Below are 27279 nucleotides of genomic sequence, written 5' to 3'. Positions count from 1 at the left end.
CCTTAATTTGAAGGATATTCATGAAATAAAATGGATTATATCGCCTATAAGTAATGAATTTACAATTAATTATGGGTGTCACCCGTTGACCACGGACGCTGTAAAGTGTTCGAAACGTCGGGGTGAATTGTAAATTCAGTATACGTGATATAATCCGTTTCCATAGTTATGTATTTATCTATTTAAGTATGTATGTATATCGTCGCTTAGCACCCATAGTACACGCTTTGCTTAGTTTGGGGCTAAGTCGATCTGTGTAATGTCCCCAATATTTATTTATTTATTTTAAAACTATGAGACATAGATATAACTATAATAAATTGCATGAGTAACTGTCGCGGTAACCGAAGACAATATTTTGAAGTATATTTGCCAACATGTGTACATATATGTAGTAAGTACCTATAGGTGGTATGGTCCCTATAGATAGTTAGTAAGGCACCATGAATATCATAAAACAATCAAGTAAGTAATAGAACTAATATAGTATTTTTCACACAAACCAATACCCTGTCTAAAACTTTAGACTTCTATTAGTTAACCTAGAGACAAATAAAGTCCATTAAACTCTACTTTTCGCAATTGTCTTAAGCAACTTTATTGAAAAAAAACAGTAGACTAGTGTTCCTGGCGAATTATGGACCTATATGGAATACGTTTGTAATATTTGTATTGAATACATATCATCATAATTATTATCTAATCTGTACGAGTAGCCTATAACGTAACGGGAACAAGTGCAAAAAATATAGTTAACACGTTATTGATTCAAATAAAACGAGTATGTATAAAACCAATTCGTATTCGTTCGCTAAATTATTAAATTTCACCTATTTTTTAAATACAAACCGGCACGGCAATAAGTCGATCGGTCCGCCGGCCGCCTCGTGTGTTCAATACCCGAACGGTGCCGAAGTCCGTGCGTCCGGCCGTCCGGCCCCGAACGCCGATTCGGCACTACACGCGCGAACGGCACTACACGGGAACGGACTTCGGCGGGTTCGGGTAGTTCGGACGCTTAGCACCGCCGGGGCTAAGGGGCCGGGCGCACGGATCGGCGGGTAGTACCGAATATCCAGAGCCCTAATTCTAATTACTTCAAGGTGGTGCTCAGGGTCTGATGATGGAGCCAGATGGTGGTCACCAATACTAATGAACAATATGACTATACAACTTCGTGGTTTACATGTCATTCTAGCATTTTCACTTTCACATTTCAAGTGCATATACCACGAGTATAGGTTTTCGGGTGTGCTGATTTAAAAATTAATGACCGATTTGGAATCTGACATTGCTGACTGTCACTTTGACACAAAAGTCGTCATGGGTGTCGTAAAATAGGTTTTAGGGGGTGCTGATTCCAAAATTAATGACCAATGTGGAATCTGACATTGCTGCTGTCACTTTGACGCAAAAGTCGTCATGGGTGTCGTCAAATAGGTTTGCGGGGGTGCTGATTCCAAAATTAATGAACAATGTGGAATCTGACATTGCTGACTGTCACTTTGACACAAAAGTCGTCATGGGTGTCGTAAAATTGGTTTTAGGGGGTGCTGATTCCAAAATTAATGACCAATGTGGAATCTAACATTGCTGACTGCCACTTTGACACAAAAGTCATCATGGGTGTCGTAAAATAGGTTTTAGGGGATGCTGATTCCAAAAATAATGACCAATGTGGAATCTAACATTGCTGACTGTCACTTTGACACAAAAGTCGTCATGGGTGTCGTCAAATAGGTTTCCGGAGGTGCTGATTTGAAAATTAATGACCGATTTGGAATCTTGACATTGCTGACTGTCACTTTGACACAAAACTCGTCATGGGTGTCGTCAAAAAGGTTTCCGGGGGTGCTGATTCCAAAATTAACGACTATTTTGGAATCTCACAGTGCTAATTGTCATTTTGACACAAAAGGAATCATGGGTGTAGTCAAATAGTTTTTAGGGGGTACTGATTCCAAAATTAATGGAATGATTTAAAAAGTAATGACCGATTTGGAACCTGACATTGCACAGTACCCCTGGAAACCTATTTGATGACACCCATAACGACTTTTATGTCAAAGTGACAGTCAGCAATGTCAGATTCCAAATTGATCATTAATATTGAGATCAGTACCCATGAAAACCTATTTGAAGACACCCATGATCACTTTTGTGTCAAAGTGACAGTCAACAGTGTCAGATTCCAAATTGGTCATTAGTATTCAAACACCTCCGGATACCTATTTGACGACACCCATGACGACTTTTGTGTCAAGTGACAGTCAGCAATGTCAGATTCCAAATTGGTCACTAATTTTGGAATCAGCACCCCCTAAAACCTATTTTACGACACCCATGACGACTTTTGTGTCAAAGTGACAGTCAGCAATGTCAGATTGAACATTGGTCATTAATTTTGGAATCAGCACCCCCTAAAACCTATTTTACGACACCCATGACGACTTTTGTGTCAGAGTGACAGTCAGCAATGTCAGATTGAACATTGGTCATTAATTTTGGAATCAGCACCCCCTAAAACCTATTTTATGACACCCATGACGACTTTTGTGTCAAAGTGACAGTCAGCAATGTCAGATTCCACATTGGTCATTAATTTTGGAATCAGCACCCACTAAAACCTATTTTACGACACCCATGACGACTTTTGTGTCAAAGTGACAGTCAGCAATGTCAGATTCCAAATTGGTCATTAATTTTGGAATCAGCACCCCCTAAAACCTATTTTACGACACCCATGACGACTTTTGTGTCAGAGTGACAGTCAGCAATGTCAGATTGAACATTGGTCATTAATTTTGGAATCAGCACCTCCTAAAACCTATTTTACGACACCCATGACGACTTTTGTGTCAAAGTGACAGTCAGCAATGTCAGATTCCACATTGGTCATTAATTTTGGAATCAGCGCCCCCTAAAAGCTATTTTACGACACCCATGACGACTTTTGTGTCAAAGTGACAGTCAGCAATGTCAGATTCCAAATTGGTCATTCATTTTGTAATCAGCACCCCCTAAAACCTATTTTACGACACCCATGACGACTTTTGTGTCAGAGTGACAATCAGCAATGTCAGATTGAACATTGGTCATTAATTTTGGAATCAGCACCCCTAAAACCTATTTTACGACACCCATGACGACTTTTGTGTCAAAGTGACAGTCAGCAATGTCAGATTCCACATTGGTCATTAATTTTGGAATCAGCACCCCTAAAACCTATTTTACAACACCCATGATGACTTTTGTATCAAAGTGACAGTCAGCAATCTGAGGTACTACATATTCGTAATCTGAAAGTAATCAAGTCAATAATTTCAGTTATTTTGAATCGACTATGATTCCGAATTATTGGTAATAGTAATGATTGTATAGATGATTAGTGATTCCTTTACATGTAATGGTAATTTACCGTTTCACTTGATTACATTACAAGTAATCTGACACCCAGTAGTGTCAGATTACAAAGTAAAATCAAGTAATCGTGTAATCCGGAATCGATTACGATTTCCCCATCTCTGGGTTTAGTTATATGGTTCATCGGTACTGGTGACCACCATCTGGCTCCATCATCAGACCCTGAGTACCACCTCTTGTCAAAGGTCTTGTTGAGACGAACCCAACGAGCCTAAACACGAAGTCGTTTACTTACATGGTTCACTGGTACTGGTGATTACCTTCTGGCTCCATCATCAGATCCCGAGTACCATCTTGATGTGTCTTATCATCTTGACCGTATTGTAATTTTCACATTTTTATCATCACAATGTTGTAATACTTTAACATTCAAACATAACAAAGTATTACAAAAGCAAATATTTACGGATCTAGGATCAAATTCGTTGGTCGCTGTTTACACACACACAATGCGAGGATAGCCCGTGTATAAACAAGGCGTCCGACCCACACAACGATAAATATTCTCGACGTTTGCGATGAAAACTCGGAGACCAAAGCGACATACGTCTTACCTCCTCGAGCTCCGGCGCGGCACTGAAATCGCAGGCGTCCGTCGCCGGTAAAATAGCGACAGGAAGGCTAGTTTTCAAAAAATTGGCAAAAAATCATGATAAAATATTATAACGACAAATGGATAACAGCAGTATAAGCACATTGTGCAGATTATTTATATACTAAAATAACTTCGATAACATGTAGATTTTCGGAGAAATGATCACTTGTTTCGATGTATTTTCAAGACAAAATTGAGTTCGTTTTACTTTCAATTTCTCAATTTCAAAGGATTAAATGATAAATATTGTTTAATGGGCCTAAAGTACAAGATATTAGGAATTTAAATTTACCGCATTTATGAGAGTGAGCTTATCAAATTGTACATAATAAGAGCTCCGAAATCTGTGCTTCGCGCGGTTTTTCCTAAACGAGCATCAGAAAAAAAATCATTACTAATTGAAAACGCTTTTTCATCCATATGTTTTTTAATGAACCGACAGTTAATTAGATTTTCTAACTGAAACAAGTACTTTAACTGTCTTTTAGTATGAGTAAAGTGTACAATTTTGCCGATAAATATTGTACATTTTACAATATATCGCCTTTTTTTGTCATAGCGCTCTTAATATCACAGAACTATATTAATATCAACTTAAATTTTCTTTCCCCCTTCATCAGCAACGGAGAATACTTGATGGTCGTCTGTTACAAAATACAGGACGCCGGTTTTGTGATTTGCTTCTATTTGTTTTATATTATCAGTAATATTCCCGTATTTGCGAATAGTGCCTTGTCTGTAGGTACTAGTGAATACATAGATACCACTTGTCGCTGCTAAGTAAACATTTTTGTCGTTAAAGAAAGCTGTAATGTCCCTGACGTTGTCTAAAACTTTATGAACATTTCTAGGCTTAGAATACACCAAGTCAGTATCATATAGTAATTCAACAACATTCTCTTGCCTGTTTAAATATAAACTATTATTTGCATCTACAAATAAGAAGAAATCCAATTCCGGGTCGTCGTTGTAATACCTTGGTACAAAGATATCGACTATGTCGTACAGTCCTGTATAAATGGCTGGACTGGCTTGAGAACTTGTGGCCATGTTTCTGGTGATCACCATGGAGTCTTTGAGAGCTGAGGCCGCAGTCATTGTTAGGAGTATGTGGATATACGTTGCTACCTTCATGGTGCTGAAATAAACAGATATTAAAGATTTTCTAAGCGACAAATTACAGTTTAAATTGCCTGAGACAGATCTGGAACAAGGCGCTTGAGGGGTTAAACGACACTGAAAAGGTTTCTTACTTAGCTTATTGGTGTCAAGGTACCTTTTGGAATCTTGACACTGGTCGCATGGTACCAGATTCAATTCATATTATAGTATGAATTTTCTGAGATGATTTTTTGGCTCTTGCCGTAATCTGTTAAACAAAAGCCTTTGTTTCTATTATTCACGGCGGCTAGCTCCCGTTTCCACAGCACGTGCTCAAGTCTCAGTGTAGTTAAAAAAAAGCCCTTTCGGAGATAACACGTTTTGTCATCTTCAAAAAAAGTTACCTGCGTACTGTAAACTGTTTCATAAATTTGAACCTTATTGTTATCATGATAGTTGCTTTTTAACTACACTGAGACTTTAGCACGTGCTGTGGAAACGGGAGCTAGCCGCTGTGAATAATAGAAACAAAGGCTTTGTTTAACAGATTACGGCAAAAGCCAAAAATTCATCTCAGAAAATTCATACTATATGTTAGAGCTAATTTTATAAATATAATTAAAACTTACCAAGTTGAAGCTCTGATTCGCGCGAAACTGAAATTATGGACTGACAATTTTGTTTTTATTTTTTAGCACTAATAATATTATCTTTTCTACAGTAAACTAGAATGTTCGTAAGTTTTGGCAAAAACAGTTTGGACTTTAACTCTCTTTGGTACAGTTAAAAATGCTGTAATATAATATGTTTTACGCTTGATCTTGACCCCAAAAAAAGATTTGCAGTCTATCTCAATATTCTCAATCAATGGGGTTATCTATTGTTATTTGTTAGTAAAATTATATCTTGTTTTATTGTCAACTTAGATAGTAGTTCCGCAAATGGGTATACACAGTGTTCATGTATAACTTTAGATAAATAATACTATTTTGAAATGATTTTTCATGTTTTGCGTGTGGTAGTGACGTATACACGAAGTCTAGGCCAAGAACTAACCTATCTAACATGATCTCAGTAACCGTTGTAGGTAAGGGGTTAAAGTTCTTGAAACAAATGAGGTTTTCTCATGGATTTACACCATCCTACCCTTAAAAATCATCTTATTTCAACTTTTAAGGTAAGAAATAAGGTGGTTAATAAATTAAGGTGTGTAAAGTAAATAAAACATGTCTATAATTTTAATATTTATTGATGATATTATAATATTTTACAGTTTTTATAGCTATTAATAAATCAATTTAACTTTAAATACATATGTTTTGCAAGCTTTTTCATTTAGAACGTCATGCAACATACATACTCATAATAGTTTTAAAAAGTTTCGGTTATACATAAAGTAACATTTTACATGAATTCACGGATTTTATAATACTTTAACTAGCAAAAACTCACACAGTCTCCCACTAAAACAATAAATGGTATATTTTAACTTCTGATTAGCAGAAACGTCTGCAATCGATGCCACTAGGCTTAGAATAAATTTAAAAGTGGAAAATGTCTGCCTTGGGTGAGACTTGAACTCACCCAATTTTATTCTAAGCCTTGTGGCATCGATTGCAGACGTTTCTGCTAATCAGAAGTTAAAATTTAGCATGGTTAGCGCATCGTAACTGGTGAATTTCCAATATGACTTGGAACTCCGGTTGCCGTTTAAGAAGTTTAACATTCTTACGGTAGATGTCGCTACGGGTCCCATTGACCTTAGTAGTGGAAAATTTCGCTGGCTTGGTTGAAGTCTTGGTGGCTCAGTTGGCAGAGCGCTGGAATATTTATCCAGAGGCCGTGAGTTCAAGTCTCACCCAAGGCAGACATTTTCCACTTTTAAATTTAATAAATGGTATTTCAACTACAATAAAATGAATATACAATTTAAACTTAAATGTGTAATATTTTCTATCCAAATTTTAATTACACAGGCAAACTCATAATACCCATGGACAATACGTCAGATTACACCAACTTCGATGTGTTTCATAAGAATCACCACGACTTGACATACACGTAAGCAGTAAGTAAGAAAAAAAACCTCATTTATACGCATATCCCATGGCTACCACGAGTTCGTAAGACTGCCGTTCGGTTTAAAAAACGCACCTAGACGATTTCGTACTTGTCCGGATGAAAACTGATCTGCGAATGGTTAACGGGCGAACCGTCGGCGGAGATGCGAGTAGCACTCAGGATGGCCAGAGGAGTCTTAGGACTCTAAATTACAGTCAGTGGAAAGAAATAAATTCATATACACCTAGTGGCTATTATGAGTTTGCAAGAATGCAATTCGGTCTAAAAAACGCACCTAGACGATCTCATACTTGTCCGGATGGTAACTGATCTCTTGTGAATAGTCGATGGGCGAACCGTCTGCCGCTTTGGGACACGCGAGTGGCACTCAAGAGTGTCAGGCTAGTGTTAAAACTCTATTACAGTCAGCGAGAAGAAATCATTTCATAAAAATCTTATGGCTATTATGAGTTTGCGAGAATGCAATTCGGTCTAAAAAACGCACCTAGACGATCTCGTACTTGTCCGGATGGAAACTGATCTCTTGCGAATAGTCGACGGGCGAACCGTCGGCCGCTTGGGAGACGTGAGTGGCGCTTAGAAGGGCCAGGGTGGTATCGGAGCTCCAAGATACGGTCAGCGGGAAGAAATCGTTGGGGATCGCTGGGGTTACCCTGTGGAAATGAAATTGGCGTGAGAGGCCAAACAGAAAATAATATTATTGAATTATTTACTATGCTAAGCTTTATTGAGGGCACTAGACACTGTATAAACATGATCAAAAATATGCATATGTTATCACCCGAAGATAGTTACTGCCAAGCGCCAACTTACATTGGCTTTTTCTGCACGCAGTTGGCCTCTCATTGGTGGATAACTACCGAGCTGACCTCCTATTGGTCCACAGATTTAAGCACAATACTCACGTGAACTCAAGACTGCCAGACTTATGTTGCCTGTCGATGAGAGGAATGCTCCAGATTAGGTTGCGGCCTTTCTGAGCGTAGCTGCCCTCCCATTGGTGGACTACTACTGAACTGTTGCCGGTTCTGAAAGAGATGGGACGTATTTCAGTAAACAATTATTTGCAAGTTATTCGCAACCAATTACCGTTTTCTGATCACAAAATTTGTCTGTATGGTCGTCTTTAACGATGATGAGTGTTTCACATATGATGAATCGTACCCACGTCAGTATTCAGTATTTCAGTATATCGTCACTACTTTTAAAAAATCTCGTATCTCACGCTGTTCCTCAAAGTTAAAACGCAGTAAGTCTATATGCATTCCATACATACTTACTACAATTTTCTTTTCATTGACAGACGAAGATACAAGTTTTTTTAAAAGTAGTGACGAATATATTGTCCCAGAGCTGTAAGAACCTCTTTTATGACAGCGTCCACAAAACGTAAACTCGCGCAACCTAATGAAATTTTAAATAAAATCCTGTAATAATATTTAAAAAAATCAAGTACTTAAAAACAATATTTCGCTTACTTTAAACATAATCTAACACATGTTTAATTTTTGCGGATCTTCGTTAGTGAGTATTTTACGATATTAATTTATCACGCAGGATTTACTTATTATGTCATTTAATCATTCATTTTTATTTTTAAACTAGTGATGTGGCAGAGTCTGACATTTCGATTCAAATAACATTTCAGTAAGTTGATAGAAATCGAATATTTGTTTAAGCGCCTCCTTGTACATAGGGCCTAATCGATTCAACCAATTCGAAATTAATCGTTAGATTTGGCAAACGATACGTCTTAGCCACATCGCAACATACTTCAAAACAAATGTGTCAAAAATGTGAACTTACAAATCCGGGACAATAGTAGTAGTATTTCAGTATCAGTAGTACGTGATTTTTATAGTCTAGGCTATGTGGGGCGTAGCACACACTACAGTACATTTGAAACAAGCCTTCGACATGGATATAATCACTTGATGAGTTCGCTGCTAACCCCCCACGGAAAGACGACGGGGTGTTATATAGTTATTTAGTTAGAACTTAGAATTAGTATGGTATCAATTGCAATTTCAATTCAATTTTAAATATTTTCTAAATATGTACATGTGACGTGTAAAAGTGCCCCTGTGGCCTATTTGCTGAATAAATTATTTTGTTTTTTTTGACGTGTCTGTCTGTCTGTGTGTGTGTTTGTCTGTGGCATCGTAGCTCCCGAACGGCTAAACCGATTTAGATTTAGTTTTATTTTGTTTGAAAGCTGAGTTAGTCGGGAGTGTTCTTAGACATGTTTCATTAAATCCACAGAGAACCTCCTATAGAGTGGCAGTCTTGTATATTTGGTTCGCGATACGAGTCACCAGTGTTTGGGGTGCGAGGAGCGGGCGGGGAATGTGTTAAGCGCGCTGTGATTGGCCGTTTCAAGGACGGCGGGCAGTCGCGCCAGATGAAAAGGGACAGAAGTATGACTGTCCCTCTACTGACGCGTAAGTGGCCAATGTAAGTTGACCTATGCCGGCTCTGAATAAATTATAAATATGACTTATTTGTGGAATGTAATGCCGTCTGTTTTTAAATTTGAGCTTCTTGTTACCTTTCCACACCATTTCACACTACAGGTGGACATCTTTAAGGCATCAAAATACCCTTTTCCAATTTTTTTGTGCGAAAAACACGCGCTGCTTTCGGGTCTGTTACTTGGTCGATACTGATCGGGCACGGCGAGCGCCCGCGCTTATATCAGTGCAAATACTAGGAAGGCTGGCCACCGCGAGTCGTCTTGTAATAGATGTCTATAGGGGTTGGTCTGTGATTAAATCGGTCCACTATGTCGCAGTCGGGAGTTTTTTCAAAATTTTAATTTTGTGGTTAGGTTATTTTCTTTCGAGCTTTCAAATCCATATTGAATTTTATTTGCATAAGATTATTTTTTGGATAGGGAGTTGAAGAACAGGAACTCACGGCAGAGGAATGTTGATGGTGACGTCTTGTAGGGTCAGATGGTCCTGCTCGAGCTCGTATTCGATGTTCACGTCGCAGCCGCCGTTGGCGCCCTCTGACGGCCAGCAGTTCACTGTGTAACAAAAATTAAAATTTCCAATTTTACACACGAAAGGTATTTTCAGTAATCTATACTTGATATAATACCTATATGTAAATGGGAAAGTGTGTGTTTCTGTTTCTTTATCAGTCTTTCACGGCAAAACGGAGCGACGTATTGAGGTGACTTTTTTAAGTGGAGATAGCTGAAGGGATGGAGAGTGAGTAGAGTTCTAACCCCCCACTCCCCTAAAATGAGGGGGTGGAAGTTTGTACGGAGTATGCCGCAATTTTCGAATGTAACGCGGGCGGGCAAAAGCTACTTTATAAATAAATGTTACATGTTAGAATTTAGTTATACCAAAGACATATTATAACTCCGTATAGACAGATAAAGTCTAAGAAAAAAACGTACCTCAGTACCATACAGAAAAAGATACGGTGGCCTAGATGGCATTACACCTTTGGGGAACACTCAGCTAGATGGCGCTAATATTAATATTTGACATTTTAAAACATATCAAGCTAAGAATATGGGACAAATTGTCAAAACTGAGGTTCAAAAGTTTTAAGCCTGTGTCAAGAGATGGCAGTATATGCACTGTGATTACACATTTTACTTCGACAGTAACTCTCTATAATACTCGATCCTCTTTGGTTACACCAAGTTATACCTCGCGTTATCCCAATAAGGTTCAGTTTACCCTTCGGGTTAGTAGGTCAGATGGCAGTCGCTTTCGTAAAAAGTAGTGCCTACGCCAAATCTTGCGATTAAATGTCAAAGCGGAACCCGGGCTACCATGAGCCGTGGCAAATGCCGGGATAACGCAAGAAGGACGACGACCTCGCGTCAGTTGAGTGATATTTTTAATTGAAAGCGGGCCATATTTTTTTTAAAGTTTGGATTCCGACCCCAATTTTTTTTGGATTTGGAAATTTTTATGTGGTTTTCACTCAGAATCGCGAGCTCTTTCAATCATATCCTAGGAGACAATAAGTGTTCCAAGGTTTTTTTCCATTCCGTTACCATTTTTTCATACATTTTGTATGGCGGTAACGGAATGGAAGGTTTGAAAAATGTATGGAAATCATGGGACATTTTTTTTCTTCTATCAGGATCGAAAGACCCCGCGATTCTGAGGAATCACGTAAAAAATACCCATGTGACAAAAAAAGTGGGGTGAACAACTTTAAAAAAAATGGCCCAAGTAAGCTGCCGCTGTCAACATCTGTTTTTAGTACCTAATTATAGATTAATTAGGTACTAAAAACAGATGTCCATACTAATATTATAAATGGGAAAGTGTGGTATAAAGCTGAGTTTAGACGTGCAAGTTATTGCTGCAAGTTTTGAGACGCAAAATATAGGGAAGAGTGACTGGCAAATATCTGCATCTCTTTCTTGCATATAATTATGTCTCAAAACTTGCAGCAATAACTTGCTGGTCTAAAGTCAGCTTAAGGCTTTTTTTCTCAGAAATGTTCTATTAATTAAAGCATCATTATAGTAAATGTTACCTGAGATAGGAGCGAGTTTGTCGTCAGCAGTCGCGAGACGCCACTTGAGTACGCCGACGTCAGAGTGGAGCGGGAACGGCCGCTGTGCCTGCTTCAAGCCAATCACTCCGCTGGAGCGGAATGCCTCTTTGTCAACGTTGGGGTGAGTCTGCAAACAATTGAATATTACATTTGGAAAATATCAAGAGATGAAAAAAAAATTAATGAGTTTCTTTGGCAAATGAACCATTAATACCTAGTACCAAAGACCTATATAACTTGGTATAGACAGATAAAGTCTAAGAAAAAAACGTACCCCAAAACCATACAGAAAAAGGTACGGTGAGCAAGATGGCGATACACCTTTGGGGTACGCTCGGCTAGATGGCGCTAATATTAATATTTGACATTTTAAAACATATCAAGCTAAGAATATGGGCCAAATTGTCAAAACTGAGGTTTAAAAGTTTTAAGCCTGTGTCGAGAGATGACAGTCTATGCACTGTGATTACACATTTTACTTTGACAGTAACGCTCTTTAATACTCGATCCTCTTTGCTAGTACTTAGACAGGCAGAACGATTATTAAATTACTACCAAACGATCCTCTTTGGTAGTAATTTAATAAGTATGATACAGAATTACTGTCAAACTAAAATGGGTAATCACAGTGCATAGACTGCCATCTCCTGACACAGGCTTAAAACTTTTGAACCTCAGTTTTGACAATTTTGGCCCATATTCTTAGCTTGATATGTTTTAAAATGTCAAATATTAATATTAGCGCCATCTAGCTGAGCGTACCCCAAAGGTGTAATGCCATCTAGGCCACCGTACCTTTTTCTGTATGGTACCGAGGTACTTTTTTTCTTAGACTTTATCTGTCTTTACGGAGTTATATATGTCTTCGATTACTATATTACATACATAATGCACAAATATTCCGACTGCTTCTATTTTATTTTAATTTTTTGCGGAACCATGTTGAACTCGATATTCGAGTTCGAAACACGAATCAAGTTTATTGTTAACTAGTGTTCGTCCTAGGGATATCTATTGTAGACCATGCAATGGATTAAGGATAAAAACTGGTATACGTTTGGAAATGTAAGAAGCGTAGATATATAAACACAAAGTTATATTTAGTAAACGGAATTTCCAGATAGACGGTCTTCCCGACACTGACCTTACATAGTATGAAACAAAGTCTCTTCCTCTCTGTCTGCCGATACGTATGTTTAGATCTTTAAAACTACACAGGATTTTGATGAGATTTTTTAATAAATACAACCTGTTTTTATTGAATTCCGTTAACTTTAAGGGAAGGTTCTTTAGATCAAATACAATTAATTTCTCTAAGAAACTAGCGTATAACTCTTACGGTTAACGAGTTATTAAAAAATAAAGATAATTACTGCACACGTGTGTGATAACCTTTACCAATTCCTAATATTATTTGATTTGACATGCGCCGTCAATCACTTGACACTAACTTGAATGTTATTCTAAGGGTCTCTCACACTAATAAATTCATTTATTATGTATGAAAATGATGAAAAAAGTTTTTTTGCGAATTTAACTAAAAGTGATATACAGGGTGGTTCCTGATAATGAACAGCTACGTGTCGAATTTAACGGAAAACAAAAAAAACACGATGTATAATGTTTGTGTACAGGGCAAAAAATTTTTTTATCTTTGTATGGAGATTCGACCGATTCGCGCGGCCCGGCTCATACAAAAGTGAAAATTTTTTTAGCGAAAAAAAAATTTTCTTCTACTTTTTCCTGATAAGAATACGATACTGAGTACGCCCTTAAACGGATCACCACCATTTTTGTTACACTCTGTATAAAGAGTGGAAGGGTCAGTTGGTAGTGGAAGACCTAGGCGAACTTTTCTTGATCAAATCGGGGAAATATTGCAAAAAGACCAGGTCAAAAGTACTCGAAACCGACGAGCGTGTATGAGAAACGTTATGGAAGTGTGTGAAGCGAAAGTGGTTTGTCAGGATCGTAGTAAATGGAAATCCGTGATCTCTGCCTACCCCTCTGGAAAACAGGCGTGATTGTATGTATGTATGTATGATGTTTCCAGAGAAAGGTTTGTAAGTGCGAGGCCGCCGAGGTTGTCGGTTACATTAGTAATACCAGGCCCTTTAGCACAACTTGCCTTGTCGCGCGCGAGTCCATACATCAAGCGCGACTTCAAGTATGGACTCGCGCGCGACAAGGCAAGTTATGCTAGAGGGGCAGAGGATCGAGTATTAAAGAGAGTTACTGTCAAAGTAAAATGTGTAATCACAGTGACTGCCATCTCTCGACAGAGGCCTAAAACTTTTGAACCTCAGTTTTGACAATTTGGGCCATATTCTTAGCTTGATATGTTTTAAAATGTCAAAATATTTATATTAGCGCCATCTAGCCGAGCGTACCCCAAAGGTGTATCGCCATCTAGCTCACCGTACCTTTTTCTGTATGGTTTTGGGGTACGTTTTTTTCTTAGACTTTATCGGTCTATACGAAGTTATATAGGTCTTTGCTAATAAATAGTGTGTGCCAGACTATAGTCTCGTACCTGCAGCTGCAATGGCCTGGTGTCCTTGTTGTCGACATGCACGTGTATTCGGCCGAATTGCTCGTTGCTGATGCGCAGTGTCAGGAGACCTGTAAAAAAGCACCGTTGGTTAGATTTTCCTGCAGCTTCACTCGCGTTAGAAAGAGACAAAAAGTAGCCTATGTCCATCCCGTCAAGTTCAACTATCTCCACTTAAAAAATCACGTCGATTCGTCGCTCCGTTTTGCCGTGAAAGACGGACAAACAAACAGACACACACACTTTCCCATTTATAATACTAGTACGGATTTAGTCTCCATACTAAGAATCGTACCTCACTTTTTTAGCGCCACCTATTAAAGACTATCATAACTACACTGATGATGACTACAATATTTTTTTTTCTAAATGTCATTTGTCATCAGCATGTCATTTGTTCTTATAAAAAAAAAACACGCAAAAATATTTGGGGAAAATATGATTTTGGCCAACTCCAGGCTGCGAAACAGCGCCATCTAGTTTTAAGCCTAAAAGGCCCATACATTGCAGGGGTACGCCTTTATGTATGTGCTTTGTCAGTTCCGGTATTATATCGTCCTTGGTTTAAGCTAACATTTCTGTTAGCACTACAGGTTTTTTGAAAAAAAAAAAATCTACTTTCAACAATAAAGGCACATCTCGGACACTGGCTATCAAATATATGAAAGAGGCGCGTTCCTAGCACACATTCTAAGCTCGTGTACGTGAACGCGTACCATGCTTGTACTGAAAATATGACAGGTCGACTGTTCGCGTTTTTGACAGGCGGTAACCGAGAGGGGGTGGGCGGCACTTTCAGCGGGGAGCGGGAGTGGCCATACTGTACGATAGTACTCTTTATTATACTGTGATAAAGGTGTGTTTTGCTCACCAGAGAGCTCGAAATTCTGTATGTCACCGTCGCGTCCCGCCACCAGATTCAACCTTTCTTCAAATCGCAGGTGAACACTGAAATAAAGAAATTACTTTAGAACTAGATCAAAATACACAAAATCATTTTTGGATGTGTCGAAATCTAGGTCCTGGGTATTTCGTCACTCACTGTTTCTGTTTGGATACCGGTAGTCCCATGTTTGACGTCTGGCTGCTGACACGAAGGACTACGCATCTGTAGTACTCACTCTTTCTGGTCCGGCGCCGGTATATCCACAGGCTTGACGTCTGGCTGGGTAGTGGGGACAACTGCGGCTGCCACGTCACCCTCGCTGCGGAGTTTGGACACGAAGTACTCCGCGTCTGTAATACTTACTCCTGGTCGGGCGCCGGTATAGCCCCTGGTTTCAAGTCTGGCTGGGTAGTGGGGACAACTGCGGCTGCCTCGTCACCCTCGCTGCGGAGTTTGGACACGAAGTACTCCGCGTCTGTAATACTCACTCCTGGTCGGGCGCCGGTATAGCCCCTGGTTTGAAGTCTGGCTGGGTAGTGGGGACAACTGCGGCTGCCACGTCACCCTCGCTGCGCAGTTTGGACACGAAGGACTCCGCGACTGTAATACTCACTCCTTCTGGTTGGGCGCCGGTATAGCCCCAGGCTTGACATCTGGCTGGGTAGTGGGGACAACTGCGGCTGCCACGTCACCCTCGCTGCGGAGTTTGGACACGAAGTACTCCGCGTCTGTAATACTCACTCCTGGTCGGGCGCCGGTATAGCCCCTGGTTTCAAGTCTGGCTGGGTAGTGGGGACAACTGCGGCTGCCACGTCACCCTCGCTGCGGAGTTTGGACACGAAGTACTCCGCGTCTGTAATACTCACTCCTGGTCGGGCGCCAGTATAGTCCCTGGTTTGAAGTCTGGCTGGGTAGTGGGGACAACTGCGGCTGCCACGTCACCCTCGCTGCGGAGTTTGGACACGAAGTACTCCGCGTCTGTAATACTCACTCCTGGTCGGGCGCCGGTATAGTCCCTGGTTTGAAGTCTGGCTGGGTAGTGGGGACAACTGCGGCTGCCACGTCACCCTCGCTGCGCAGTTTGGACACGAAGGACTCCGCGACTGTAATACTCACTCGTTCTGGTTGGGCGCCGGTATAGCCCCAGGCTTGACATCTGGCTGGGTAGTGGGGACAACTGCGGCTGCCACGTCACCCTCGCTGCGGAGTTTGGACACGAAGTACTCCGCGTCTGTAATACTCACTCCTGGTCGGGCGCCGGTATAGCCCCTGGTTTGAAGTCTGGCTGGGTAGTGGGGACAACTGCGGCTGCCACGTCACCCTCGCTGCGCAGTTTGGACACGAAGGACTCCGCGACTGTAATACTCACTCCTTCTGGTCGGGCGCCGGTATAGCCCCAGACTTGACGTCTGGCTGGGTAGTGGGGACAACTGCGGCTGCCACGTCACCCTCGCTTCGCAGTTTGGACACGAAGGACTCCGCGACTGTAATACTCACTCCTTCTGGTTGGGCGCCGGTATAGCCCCAGGCTTGACATCTGGCTGGGTAGTGGGGACAACTGCGGCTGCCACGTCACCCTCGCTGCGGAGTTTGGACACGAAGTACTCCGCGTCTGTAATACTCACTCCTGGTCGGGCGCCGGTATAGCCCCTGGTTTGAAGTCTGGCTGGGTAGTGGGGACAACTGCGGCTGCCATGTCACCCTCGCTGCGCAGTTTGGACACGAAGGACTCCGCGACTGTAATACTCACTCCTTCTGGTCGGGCGCCGGTATAGCCCCAGACTTGACGTCTGGCTGGGTAGTGGGGACAACTGCGGCTGCCACGTCACCCTCGCTGCGCAGTTTGGACACGAAGGACTTCGCGACTGTAATACTCACTCCTTCTGGTCGGGCGCCGGTATAGCCCCAGGCTTGACGTCTGGCTGGGTAGTGGGGGCAACTGCGGCCGCCACGTCGCCCTCGCTGCGGAGTTTGGACACGAAGGACTCCGCGTCTGTGCCGCGGGAGCCGAGCTTCATCGCTGAACGGGTCGCCGGCCGACTGAAATATATAAATAAATAGATATAAATATTGGGGACACCTTACATAGATCAACTTAGCCACAAACCAGGGGCGTCTCACTCCACGATTCTATCGCCGCGCTACAAGTACATGCTGGCGGCCGCGAGTTCGCGGCCTAATCAGGGGTGGCGCGCGTTCTCACGGAGCGCCCGTTCGCACTTTCTATTGTTACTTTACGTCGCGAGTTTTTTTTAGTTGTATATGCGATGTCCGCTTGTGAATGGCTAATAATGCTTAGTTAAATAGACATCATGAATAAAATGGGATAATCTTACACAGATCTACTATTGATTAAGTCCCAAGGAAAAATTCAATAAGGCTTGTGATGTTGGGACTTAAACAAAAATATATAAATACTGTATATACCTATATACCTAGAAAGTACCCAAGACTGGAGTATAATAGTATAACATTTTATCTTCTTTTTGAATAGGCAACCCTATCGTCCGACGCTGCGCACGTGCGGCTCGTTTCTTTGTTAGAATTTTGTAGGCATTTAAAAGGCGGCATTTCGTGAACATCAAAGCAGTGGGCCTTCTGTACTTGTACTATTATATATTCTGTGCCCAAACTAAGCAAAGCTTGTACTATGGGTGCTAAGCGACGATATACATACTTAAATAGATAAATACATACTTATACTCGTATACATAGAAAACATCCATGACTCAGGAACAAATATCTGTGCTCATCACACAAATAAATGCCCTCACCGGGATTCGAACCCAGGACCGCGGCTTAGAAGGCAGGGTCACTACCGACTGAGCCAGACCGGTAAAATATTGTTGAAATATATTAAACTAGCTTTTTCCCGCGGCATCGCCCGCGTACTAAAAGTAATCTTATTCAAACGTTGAACTTTGGATCCTTATTCACCCCCTTAGGAGGTGAATTTTGAAAAATCCTTTCTTAGTGCTCCTCTACACCTTATAAGGAACCTACGTGCCAAATTTGGAAATTTGGAATCTCTGTGCGTTGATATGTCAGTCAGTCAGTCAGTCTTCAGTCAGTCAGTCAGTCAGTCAGTTTAGTCTTTTATATATTTAGATGGCAAAAAACACTAGGAACTCGATTGTATTTGAAAGTACAGACTTCAATTTCTATTAGTTAAGATTAGTAGTGAAGAAAAAACATGTAATTTGTAATTATTTATAGACATAAACAGTTAAAAAAAATGCAAAACCTTAAGAGTTTAATTTTATTATTAAAGTACACCCACATCACACAGTTATTTCAACCTATTTGCTTTTGCTAAATCAGTTTGCCAGTGACTAATGTACGGTCAACCATTCCCAGGCCACTACCCTGTCTTGTTTCCATCATGATTTATTTAAGACTATACACAGACAGAAGTCACATTGTCGTTTACTGTGAAAAGTTACTACATTGGCTTAGGATTCAGATTGGCATATTTTGTATGTGGTGGTAAATACTCACGTGTCCCTAGCAGGTGTGGTGGGGATCTTCTCCGCGATGGGTTCAACACCCGCTGCTGAAGACATGGACTGGTTGCCAAAACCACCGCTGCTGCCTGATAAGGTGAGACAGACATTTATACTTCAGAAACAGATGTATATTGTCAGCGAAAGTTTTATACTTTGTTAAGTAATTTATAGATATTAAAATATTATATAACGTGGATATGAATGAAACTAATGAATGAATTTAAAAAAATGAAAGTGAAATATTTATTTTTCAAGTAGGCATAAATCAATGCGCATATGAACGTCAAATAAAGCTACGCCGGCTCTAACCCTGCGCCTCAGCCTCGAGAAGATTTCAGTCCCCCCTCAGTTGGGAGGGGGGTATCCACTATGGGACCGGCAAGAATCTCGGCGGGCCACTTCTTTTCAAAACATATTTTTCTTCTAATTATGTGGTGCTTTATTTCGTGCACTGCATAAAATATTTTGTTTTAATTATAGGAAACTAGCCTATTCTATTAGACTTATATTGACCGGGATAGAGACCGTGATTACCTTTTTGACTTTTGTCTACCTCCCGATATTTCGACGCAGATCCTCGAGTGTGAATGCGACTAGTGGTAACGCTGAAAGTGAACGCAGCCGACGCGCGCGAAGGAGGGTAGATCGCGCGCTGTCTATGCAACTTTAACATCCACCCGCTTTCGTCAGTTTTCCGTGATCATGATGCATGCAACTGCGTCGAAATATCGGGAGCTCGACAAAAATCAAAAAGGTAATCACGGTCTATATCCCGGTCAATATAAGTCTAATGAAAATAACCGTGAATCATTCAAAACTCTTAGTCTATTCTACCCCGATGTAGTGCGAAAAGGGTTTCCTTCGGAAACGTTCGTATTTGTCATGCTAGTTCAGTCAGTGTCAGTACATCCTGTACTGACACTGACTGAAATAGCAAGACACGTTCGTACGTTTCCGTAACTATTCAAATCTTTTCGTACTACATCTGTAACGGTATTTCTTAGTTTTGTTACCGAAAGCCATGGTGCTGCGCGGCGCGCCACCCCTCTTGGCGGCTTCGAGACGTTCTCTCTGCAGCTCCTTAGCTCTCTCTCGCATGCGGTTGGCCGCCTCTCGCTCTTGAGTCTAAAATAACCATTTACAAATGAAAACCATATATCATCATCCTCCTAGCGGTATCCCGGTATTCGCCACGACTCATGGGAGCCTGGGGTCCACTTTGACAAATAATCCCAAGATTTGGCGTAGGCACTAGTTTTTACGAAAGCGACTGCCATTTGACCTTCCAACAAGGGTAAACTAGACCTTATTGGAATTAGTCCGGTTTCCTCACGATGTTTTCCTTCACCGAAAAGCGACTGGAAAATATCAAATTACATTTCGCACATAAATTCCGAAAAAATCATTGGTGAACCCGCGACCTCCGGAACGAAAGTCGCACGTACTTGCCGCTAGGCCACCAACGCTTCAATAGCACAATGTACTAATAGTAGGTATATTACAAGTGAGAAACAACAAGCTTTTTGCAAAAATTTAATTTTTGGCACAAGCTTTTATCGCCGACTATTGCTTTTTTCAACAGTCATCTACTGCTCTCCGAGACGTTTCTAAAAACGGGGATGCGACGTTTCATGACAGAGTTCCTATGACCACCTTTCCGCTCCATCATCAGATCAGCTCCATTATACCATAATATTGCATTGTCACGTAATTTACATATGTGTGCAAAATTTCAGCTCAATCGGAAACCGGGAAGTGGGTCAAATTTAGCTTCTACGTTTTGACGCACACTAACATATTAACAAGCAAGTTGAATAAAAGCTTGTAAAATAGTAAATAGGCTACTTGACCCTTTTTTAAAGTCCATCTTGTATTATTAATTACTGTCCAATTAACAAAAAAAAAATGCTGCCATATTTTATTATGACTTGAAAACCGCAAAAAACATTTTTAAAGTATACTTTCACTTAATCAGGCAAAAACAACATTAGCCATGTTAATCTATAGTTTGTCTGTGCATGACGTAAATCAAATTGAACACAAAATTTCCTGACATTTAAGTATGAGGCATAAAGTTCATTATATCAGTGATTGACTCGACATAAAGTTAAGTTAGGTTCTATGACGTCACTACATGTCTGACAGCGTTTTCGATGGTCAAAAATTAAAAAAAATATTACACACATTTTTAATCTAAAATACGTAGCCATCATGGGCTTTTAACACCCAAAATCTATAAACATTGGTTTCTTATGTCAAATACTATAGGAAACAATCATTTCTTGTGCCAATTTTAATAAGAGTCCAGTAGCCTATTTGCAAGGTGTAAATAAATTAAAACCCGATCGAAGAGAGGACATGTAAAGTATCACGTACTAACCTGTCTAACAGCTTGGTAAATCTTTTCTTCATGAGAGTCCATCTCGACAAAGGAACGAACCTGAGAACAATATGTACCTATGTAGTTTAGAAAACTTTCCTGGCAGGCAATTATGTTCGCGCGATAAATGATAAAACATCTGGACGTCCCTATCGCACTTACTAATAGTGCGATAGGGACGGCCTGATATTTTATCGTCTATCGCGCGACCATGCTATCCGTGCTGAATTCTACTTTTAACCCCCGACGCAAAAACGACGGGGTGTTATAAGATTGACGTGTCTGTCTGTGGCATCGTAGATCCCGAACGGATGAACCGATTTAGATGTCGTTTTTTTTTTGAAAGCTGAGTTGTCGGGAGTGTTCTTAGCCATGTTTCATGAAAATCGGTCAACTATGTCGGAGGTTTTTTAAAAATTTGAATTTTGTGATTAGGTTATATAAACTAAAATAGCTGTCATATTAGTTTTACAATCAATATTATAAGGAACACAATTTAACCTACACAAATGTACATAAATTAGCATTATTCTTAGTAGGTATATGTATAAGTTTAAGGCCGAAAGTACACTATCATATGTTTATCATAGAAATATGATCAAAGTTCTGCGTGCCTCCCTTTTTCTCCAACGACGGACGACGGAAGAAAAAGGAGGGCATGTTGCATATCGTCACTACTTTTAAAAAATCTTGTATCTTCGTCTGTCAATGAAAAGAAAATTGTAGTAAGTATGTATGGAATGCATATAGACTTACTGCGTTTTAACTTTGAGGAGCAGCGTGAGATACGAGATTTTTTCAAAGTAGTGACGATATGAATCATATGATCATATTTCTATGATAAACATATGATAGTGGACTATCGGCCTAAGGGTACACTGAAAACCAGCATTGTGGCACCAAGGGGTCCGACACATGCTGAGTGGAATCGTTTTTGGAACAATTTATTAATGTAATGAAATAAAACTATAGAAACGGATTAAATCGCGTATAATGAATTTAAATTCTATAGTTTTATTTCATGAGTAACTATCGCGGTAACCGAAGACAATATTATTAATGTAATTTCTGCAATAGCTTTTGCCCGCGGCTTCGCTCTCGTTAGAAAGAGACAAAAAGTAGCCTATGTCACTCTCCATCCCTTCAACTATCTCCACTTAAAAAATCACGTCAATTCGTCGCTCCGTTTTGCCGCGAAAAACAGACACACACACTTTCCCATTTATAATTTATATTAGTATGGATGGTATTTGTTCCTGAGTCATGGATGTTTTCTATGTATATAAGTATTTATATATTATATATATCGTTGTCTGAGTACCCACAACACAAGCCTTCTTGAGCTTACCGTGGGCCTCAGTCAATCTGTGTAAGAATGTCCTATAATATTTATTTATTTTATTTATTATTTTGCAAACAGGTATTTTACAATAAACGGTAGTTTTTGTAGGCTTTTGATAATGATGTATTTACCTGTGCCAAGTTGACACTCTCCCTGTATCCGAGAGCCACAATCTCATCGAAGGCAAACAGCAGGTTGAAGGCCTGGTTCAGCACCTCCGTTTCAGTTAGCTGGGTGCAGTATTCAGGCACCTGGTAAAATACATTGTATTGTAATAAGATATCAAATAGATTGCATGAAATCTATGCATGTTCTCAAAGGATGCTTTGTGTATTTGGATGCAACTAGTAGTTGCCAACTAGACTAGGAATGGGCGATTCCAAAAATTTATAAGGAAATGAACAAATTGAGGGTTTACTGGTGAAACCCGATAAGTTGAGCTAACTGGTTTTTGAAATTCGAACTATGTGCAATTTCCGCAATGTTGTTATTTCAAGGACAAATTATCTCGATTTATCGGGTTTCACCAGTAAACCCTCGAATTTAATACATACATACATACAATCACGCCTGTTTCCCAGAGGGGTAGGCAGAGATCACGGATTTCCATTTACTACGATCCTGACAAACCACTTTCGCTTCACACACTTTCATAACGTTTCTCATACACGCTCGTCGGTTTCGAGTACGTCTGACCTGGCCTTTTTGCAATATTTCCCCGATTTGATCAAGAAAAGTTCGCCTAGGTCTTCCACTACCAACTGACCCTTCCACTCCTTTTTCATATACTTTACTCGAATTTAATTACTTTTTATATATTGTAATTAATAATTATATTGTATGATTTTGATTTTTGTTACTTGGATTTCATTCCATGATTTCCAAATATCCTCCCTAAGGTTCAAGATCTTACTGCCTTACCCTGTTGTACTGAGTACAATTAAATACAAATCAATACGTTAGAACAGAGTTGCATTAATTTTGTTTCATTAGATTTTAAAACAAATATAATAAATTAAAGTTAAAATTTTCAGTTGCAAATAGTAATTTTTTCATTTATATGGTAGGATTTAAAAGGGTATAAAACAAAAATAATTCTTGTGACACAAATGTTTTCTGTAAATTAAAATGTTTCGCTTTTCTTGGCAGCGTTTCTTTGCAAAGTTCCTAATAAAAATGATAAAGCATTCAAAATATGCCAGGAGCGAACCCTTAGATTTTTCGGTCACATTATGAAATCACCAATGCATAATATGGAGAAGTGTATCATCTTGGGGCGAATAAATGGTAAACGCGCTTGGGGTGGGGCTCGTAAGAGATGGTCAAACTGTGTGAAGAAGTCGACTGGCGGCAGCCTACATCGTGCAGTCCACATGGCTTATGACCGCGTTCAATGGAGACACGCTACGCTATTGAGGGAATGAGGAAGAAGAATAAAAATGATAAAGCATTACCACTCGGCTGAAGAGACGGAGTGTCTCCAGATCCTCAAGAATGTTGCTGGCCTTAGTGGTGATGAGGAGCATGTACAGCTTGTCTAGTGGCTGGTACACATATCTGCAAAAAAGTTATAACATAGTAGAGTTCGGAAGAATTAGCTATATTATAAAGCAGTTGAGATTAAAATGATCTATGCCACCCATTCCTAAAGTAGCAATTACTGATAGTTGGGTAAAGAGCAAATGAGTGGGTTCAGAAACTACTCGAAAATTTAAGCACTTGTATTAAAATAGTACATTACGATACAAGTGCGTAAAAAAGGAAGTTCGAAACGAGTGGCGATAAATTAAAACACGACCGAAGGGAGTGTTTTAAATCAACACGAGTTACGAATTTCCTTTTCACACGTGTATCGTATGACGTTTTTCAGTACAGATGGCCCTCCGAAATTTTGAGCTGACATATAATGAACCACTTCTCGCACTAGTGCGTAAAAAAAAACATCATCTGTACTGAAATTGTATTGTAATGTACTATTTCCTCTTTTATAACAACCTAAGGTAGGCTCCAAATGTTTTTGTGTTTTTCCTCTTTTATAACAACCTAAGTATATGGGCTGCTAGTGCTCCGTACACCAGTTATATTCTGTTGGTTGCTTGATGTAATGATAACACTCACTATTGCCGAAACAATTTACTGTCACTAAAATACCTTAAGTATAAAAGCGCGAAATAATGAATGAAAATGCTAATGAGAACACGCGTGATGGGCGGTAATTATGCACGTGAACTGACTCGTATTCTAATGCTTTACGCAACTGTAAGTAATCTCGCTGAGATGGCAATGTGCGGTATGTGGACCGTACACTAAGGTAGGCTCCAAATGTTTTTGTTGGGTGGGTCAAAGCACAGTCAGCTTTGGGAAGCACTGAATTATGGACACTTTTATTTGTGTATAGTGTTTGATAATAAGTTTATTTCCAATACTTTGTTAGCTACTTCTGTAAACAGTGTTTAGAGTACACGCATAATATAGAATAGAAGTGCTAGATGCAGTTACTTATTTCTCTTAGCACATGATTATTTGTATAAATTTAAATGTACTGCACATTACACAGAGTATTTGAAACTTACCTGACTGATTCAGTCTCCACGAAGGTGTGTTGACGACCTCCAGTCATGAGCTTGGGGAAGGCTGCCAGCAGCCCCTCTATACGCGCCTTCGTCATTTCCACAAACTGTCGCGAGACTAGGGCTAAAAACATGAACACGTATTTCATCACAATTTGCATGTAAAAATTAACCACACTGTATAAAATGAGTAGGTAATGAATTGTTTTTACCTTTCCCTGATTTTGTGCATACTGTAGCTGCTATAAGCACCTGAAATAAGCGAAATATTCAGTAATTAAACTATAAACATACGCCGGAAAGACTACGACAAGATTATGTTTATTACACAGAATTCTTAAAAGATGGAACTTTGTAGTATGACTTTTTAGATTATAGTTGAAAAAGGATATCAATTTACCATTTTGTTATTGTTCAAAACACACCAATTTGCATAAAAAATAAGAAAATCCTCGCGTAAATCTGTTTGACAATCGACAGATGACGTGTAGATATATTTTTTAATTTTTCGTTGGAATTTGGGTTGCCATTTGTATAAAAAAGTACCAAGTATTTCACGGGAATCATGGTCGCGCGATAGACGATAAAATAGCAGGCCGTCCCTATCGCACTATTTGTAAGTGCGATAGGGACGGCCTGATATTTTATCGTCTATCGCACGACCATGCTTCCCGTGCTGCACGATCACAGATCAGGCCCCGTAGCCGAATGGCATTTCTCCGACGCCAAACGAAAGCGATACGCCGCTGGCTCTGTCGCGCCAATATGCAAGCGCGATAGAGATAGATATCTACTAGCGCTTCGTTTCGTGAGCGTTTCGTGAGCGATTGTGCCATTCGGCTAGCCACCCTGATACTTGTTAATAGCAGTTCCAAAAGTATGAAAAACCGGTAAACAAAGTGTTGTTGTGTGAAATGACATATGTCTCGGAATTTTCTTTATCTGTGGTATCCTGGCAGGTCAAATTTGTTAGAGTAGCAGGCACATTGAAAAAGCGTATAATTTTTGTATTTAATTCGTTTTATTGTTATTTTTGCATTATTTTAATTGAACGACTTGCTGCAATTTAAGTGCTGCTTCCACAATGGAGCTACATATGTGAAGAAGCTGTTAAGTTCTATGGAATACGTTTGCATACAAAAGAGGACAACCAAAAGTTGTAAGTAAAATTCTAACATATTTCTGATTCGTATTAGTTTTAGAGCCGATGCTGTAGGTCTCAAATACCTCACGTGCCTTGTTAATGAGACTTCAAACATTATATTTGATAATGGTTGAAGTGTATTTGCATACAATGATTTTCATCAGCCGCCTATTCATATTTAATAGCATTTGAAACTTCCAATAGGATTTGCTTAACTTAACGACGCACTAGTCACTACAAAAGGATGTTGATTATTGTGTAGTACAGTGCCTAATATCCGTACATCAGAATTTGTTATGGCTGTGATATTTATATTATTTTTTATGGTTTGAGTGCCATGGAGCATGCTTTTCTAATCGACGAAAGTGATACGGAGGTATGCTTTATTTTGCCATAAAAATATGTAAAAGTAGATAACTTTTTATAGGTTACTTTTCCAAAAAAAACCTAGTGACTACCCACATTTTTAATTCACAAGCTTGTTTTTTTAATCATTAACTCTGTAGGACAGATTTAGCTGTTGAGAAGTATGTGTAGAAATGAAGAGAGACGGTAGCAACCGTGGCTCGGAGCGGAGCTCAGACAGGGCCGGGGACAAGGACAGCGACCCGCTGATTGTCTCGTCCACTATCTCTGAGGAGCCTAAGCCAGTAAGAAACATTGATTGGCAGGTAAATTATTAAATTATGCAGTTTCATTGTCAACTACCTTAGCAAACCTCAATAGTTGTAACAGCTTTTGTGAGCAGCATAATTATAATGTTTCCCTTTTTAAGCAAAAAGTTGCATGGTGAAGTTCCATCCCAAGGCAGTGGTTTTCAAATTTGTCTGGGCTTAGACACCAACCTTACAGAAACTGCAAATTATAATAAATTATTAAAAAGGAGTCAAAATTTTTATTCGTGGCGCTCAGATTTAGTGCCCAATGTATCTTCAAAATATTCTTGAATTTTATTTATATAAATTGCAAAGCATTGTTGGTCTAAAAGCGTTATTTTGATAAAGACATTTTTCTGATAAAATTGCCGTCAATAGAAATTGTCAACAATGTATACAAACCATTGTATAAAAAATATCAATATTCTAGCACAATTTTATTATTTTAAAGGTTGAGGATCATAATGTGAGATGAATTGATTAAATAACACATGGATTTAGCCAGTATCT

General features: G+C 39.7%; 2 protein-coding genes across 5 annotated transcripts in view; one reads left to right on the top strand and one right to left on the bottom strand.

Moving 5' to 3' along the window:
- Window positions 1-7020: 7020 nt before the first annotated feature.
- LOC125237015 (coatomer subunit delta) lies at window positions 7021-25454 on the bottom strand. 2 transcript variants are annotated; one of them, XM_048143934.1, is made up of 16 exons: window positions 25370-25453; window positions 25182-25221; window positions 24973-25093; window positions 23854-23956; window positions 22531-22650; window positions 21058-21117; window positions 19691-19802; window positions 18670-18763; window positions 17050-17211; window positions 15157-15233; window positions 14268-14356; window positions 11714-11861; window positions 10118-10229; window positions 8107-8229; window positions 7652-7854; window positions 7021-7441 (listed from the first exon to the last, which is right to left on the bottom strand). In XM_048143934.1, the coding sequence occupies exons 1-15, from the start codon at window positions 25370-25372 to the stop codon at window positions 7686-7688; spliced, it is 1533 nt and encodes a 510-aa protein (XP_047999891.1). In that variant the 5' UTR covers window positions 25373-25453; the 3' UTR covers window positions 7021-7441; window positions 7652-7685. The 2 variants fall into 2 exon arrangements, with proteins under 2 accessions (XP_047999891.1, XP_047999890.1); XM_048143933.1 differs by having other exon boundaries at window positions 7021-7854; window positions 25370-25454.
- Window positions 25455-25929: 475 nt separating this feature from the next.
- LOC125237179 (deubiquitinase DESI2) overlaps window positions 25930-27279 on the top strand; it is a 33509-nt gene continuing 32159 nt past the window's right edge. Inside the window, exons 1-2 of one of the 3 annotated variants that reach the window (XM_048144167.1) lie at window positions 25930-26128; window positions 26620-26763. In XM_048144167.1, coding sequence (XP_048000124.1) covers window positions 26653-26763 — 111 coding nt within the window. In that variant the 5' untranslated portion in view covers window positions 25930-26128; window positions 26620-26652. Of the gene's footprint in view, window positions 26129-26406; window positions 26490-26619; window positions 26785-27279 lie in introns of those variants that run through there. The other 2 variants (XM_048144165.1, XM_048144169.1) reach the window with 2 other exon arrangements.

The sequence above is a fragment of the Leguminivora glycinivorella genome, chromosome 20 (genome assembly GCF_023078275.1).
Source record: "Leguminivora glycinivorella isolate SPB_JAAS2020 chromosome 20, LegGlyc_1.1, whole genome shotgun sequence".
Taxonomy (NCBI): domain Eukaryota; kingdom Metazoa; phylum Arthropoda; class Insecta; order Lepidoptera; family Tortricidae; genus Leguminivora; species Leguminivora glycinivorella.
Note: the sequence above shows the minus strand (reverse complement) of the source record. Positions and strands in the feature narration are given on the sequence as shown.

Bases quoted from the DNA above. Each gene is read 5' to 3' on its own strand.
- LOC125237015 (XM_048143933.1), bottom strand. The intron at 14,357-15,156 runs GTGAGCAAAACA...GCTTTTTTACAG, and splicing joins ACAGAATTTCGAGCTCTCTG to GTCTCCTGACACTGCGCATC. The intron at 10,230-11,713 runs GTAACATTTACT...TTTGTTACACAG, and splicing joins CAAACTCGCTCCTATCTCAG to TGAACTGCTGGCCGTCAGAG.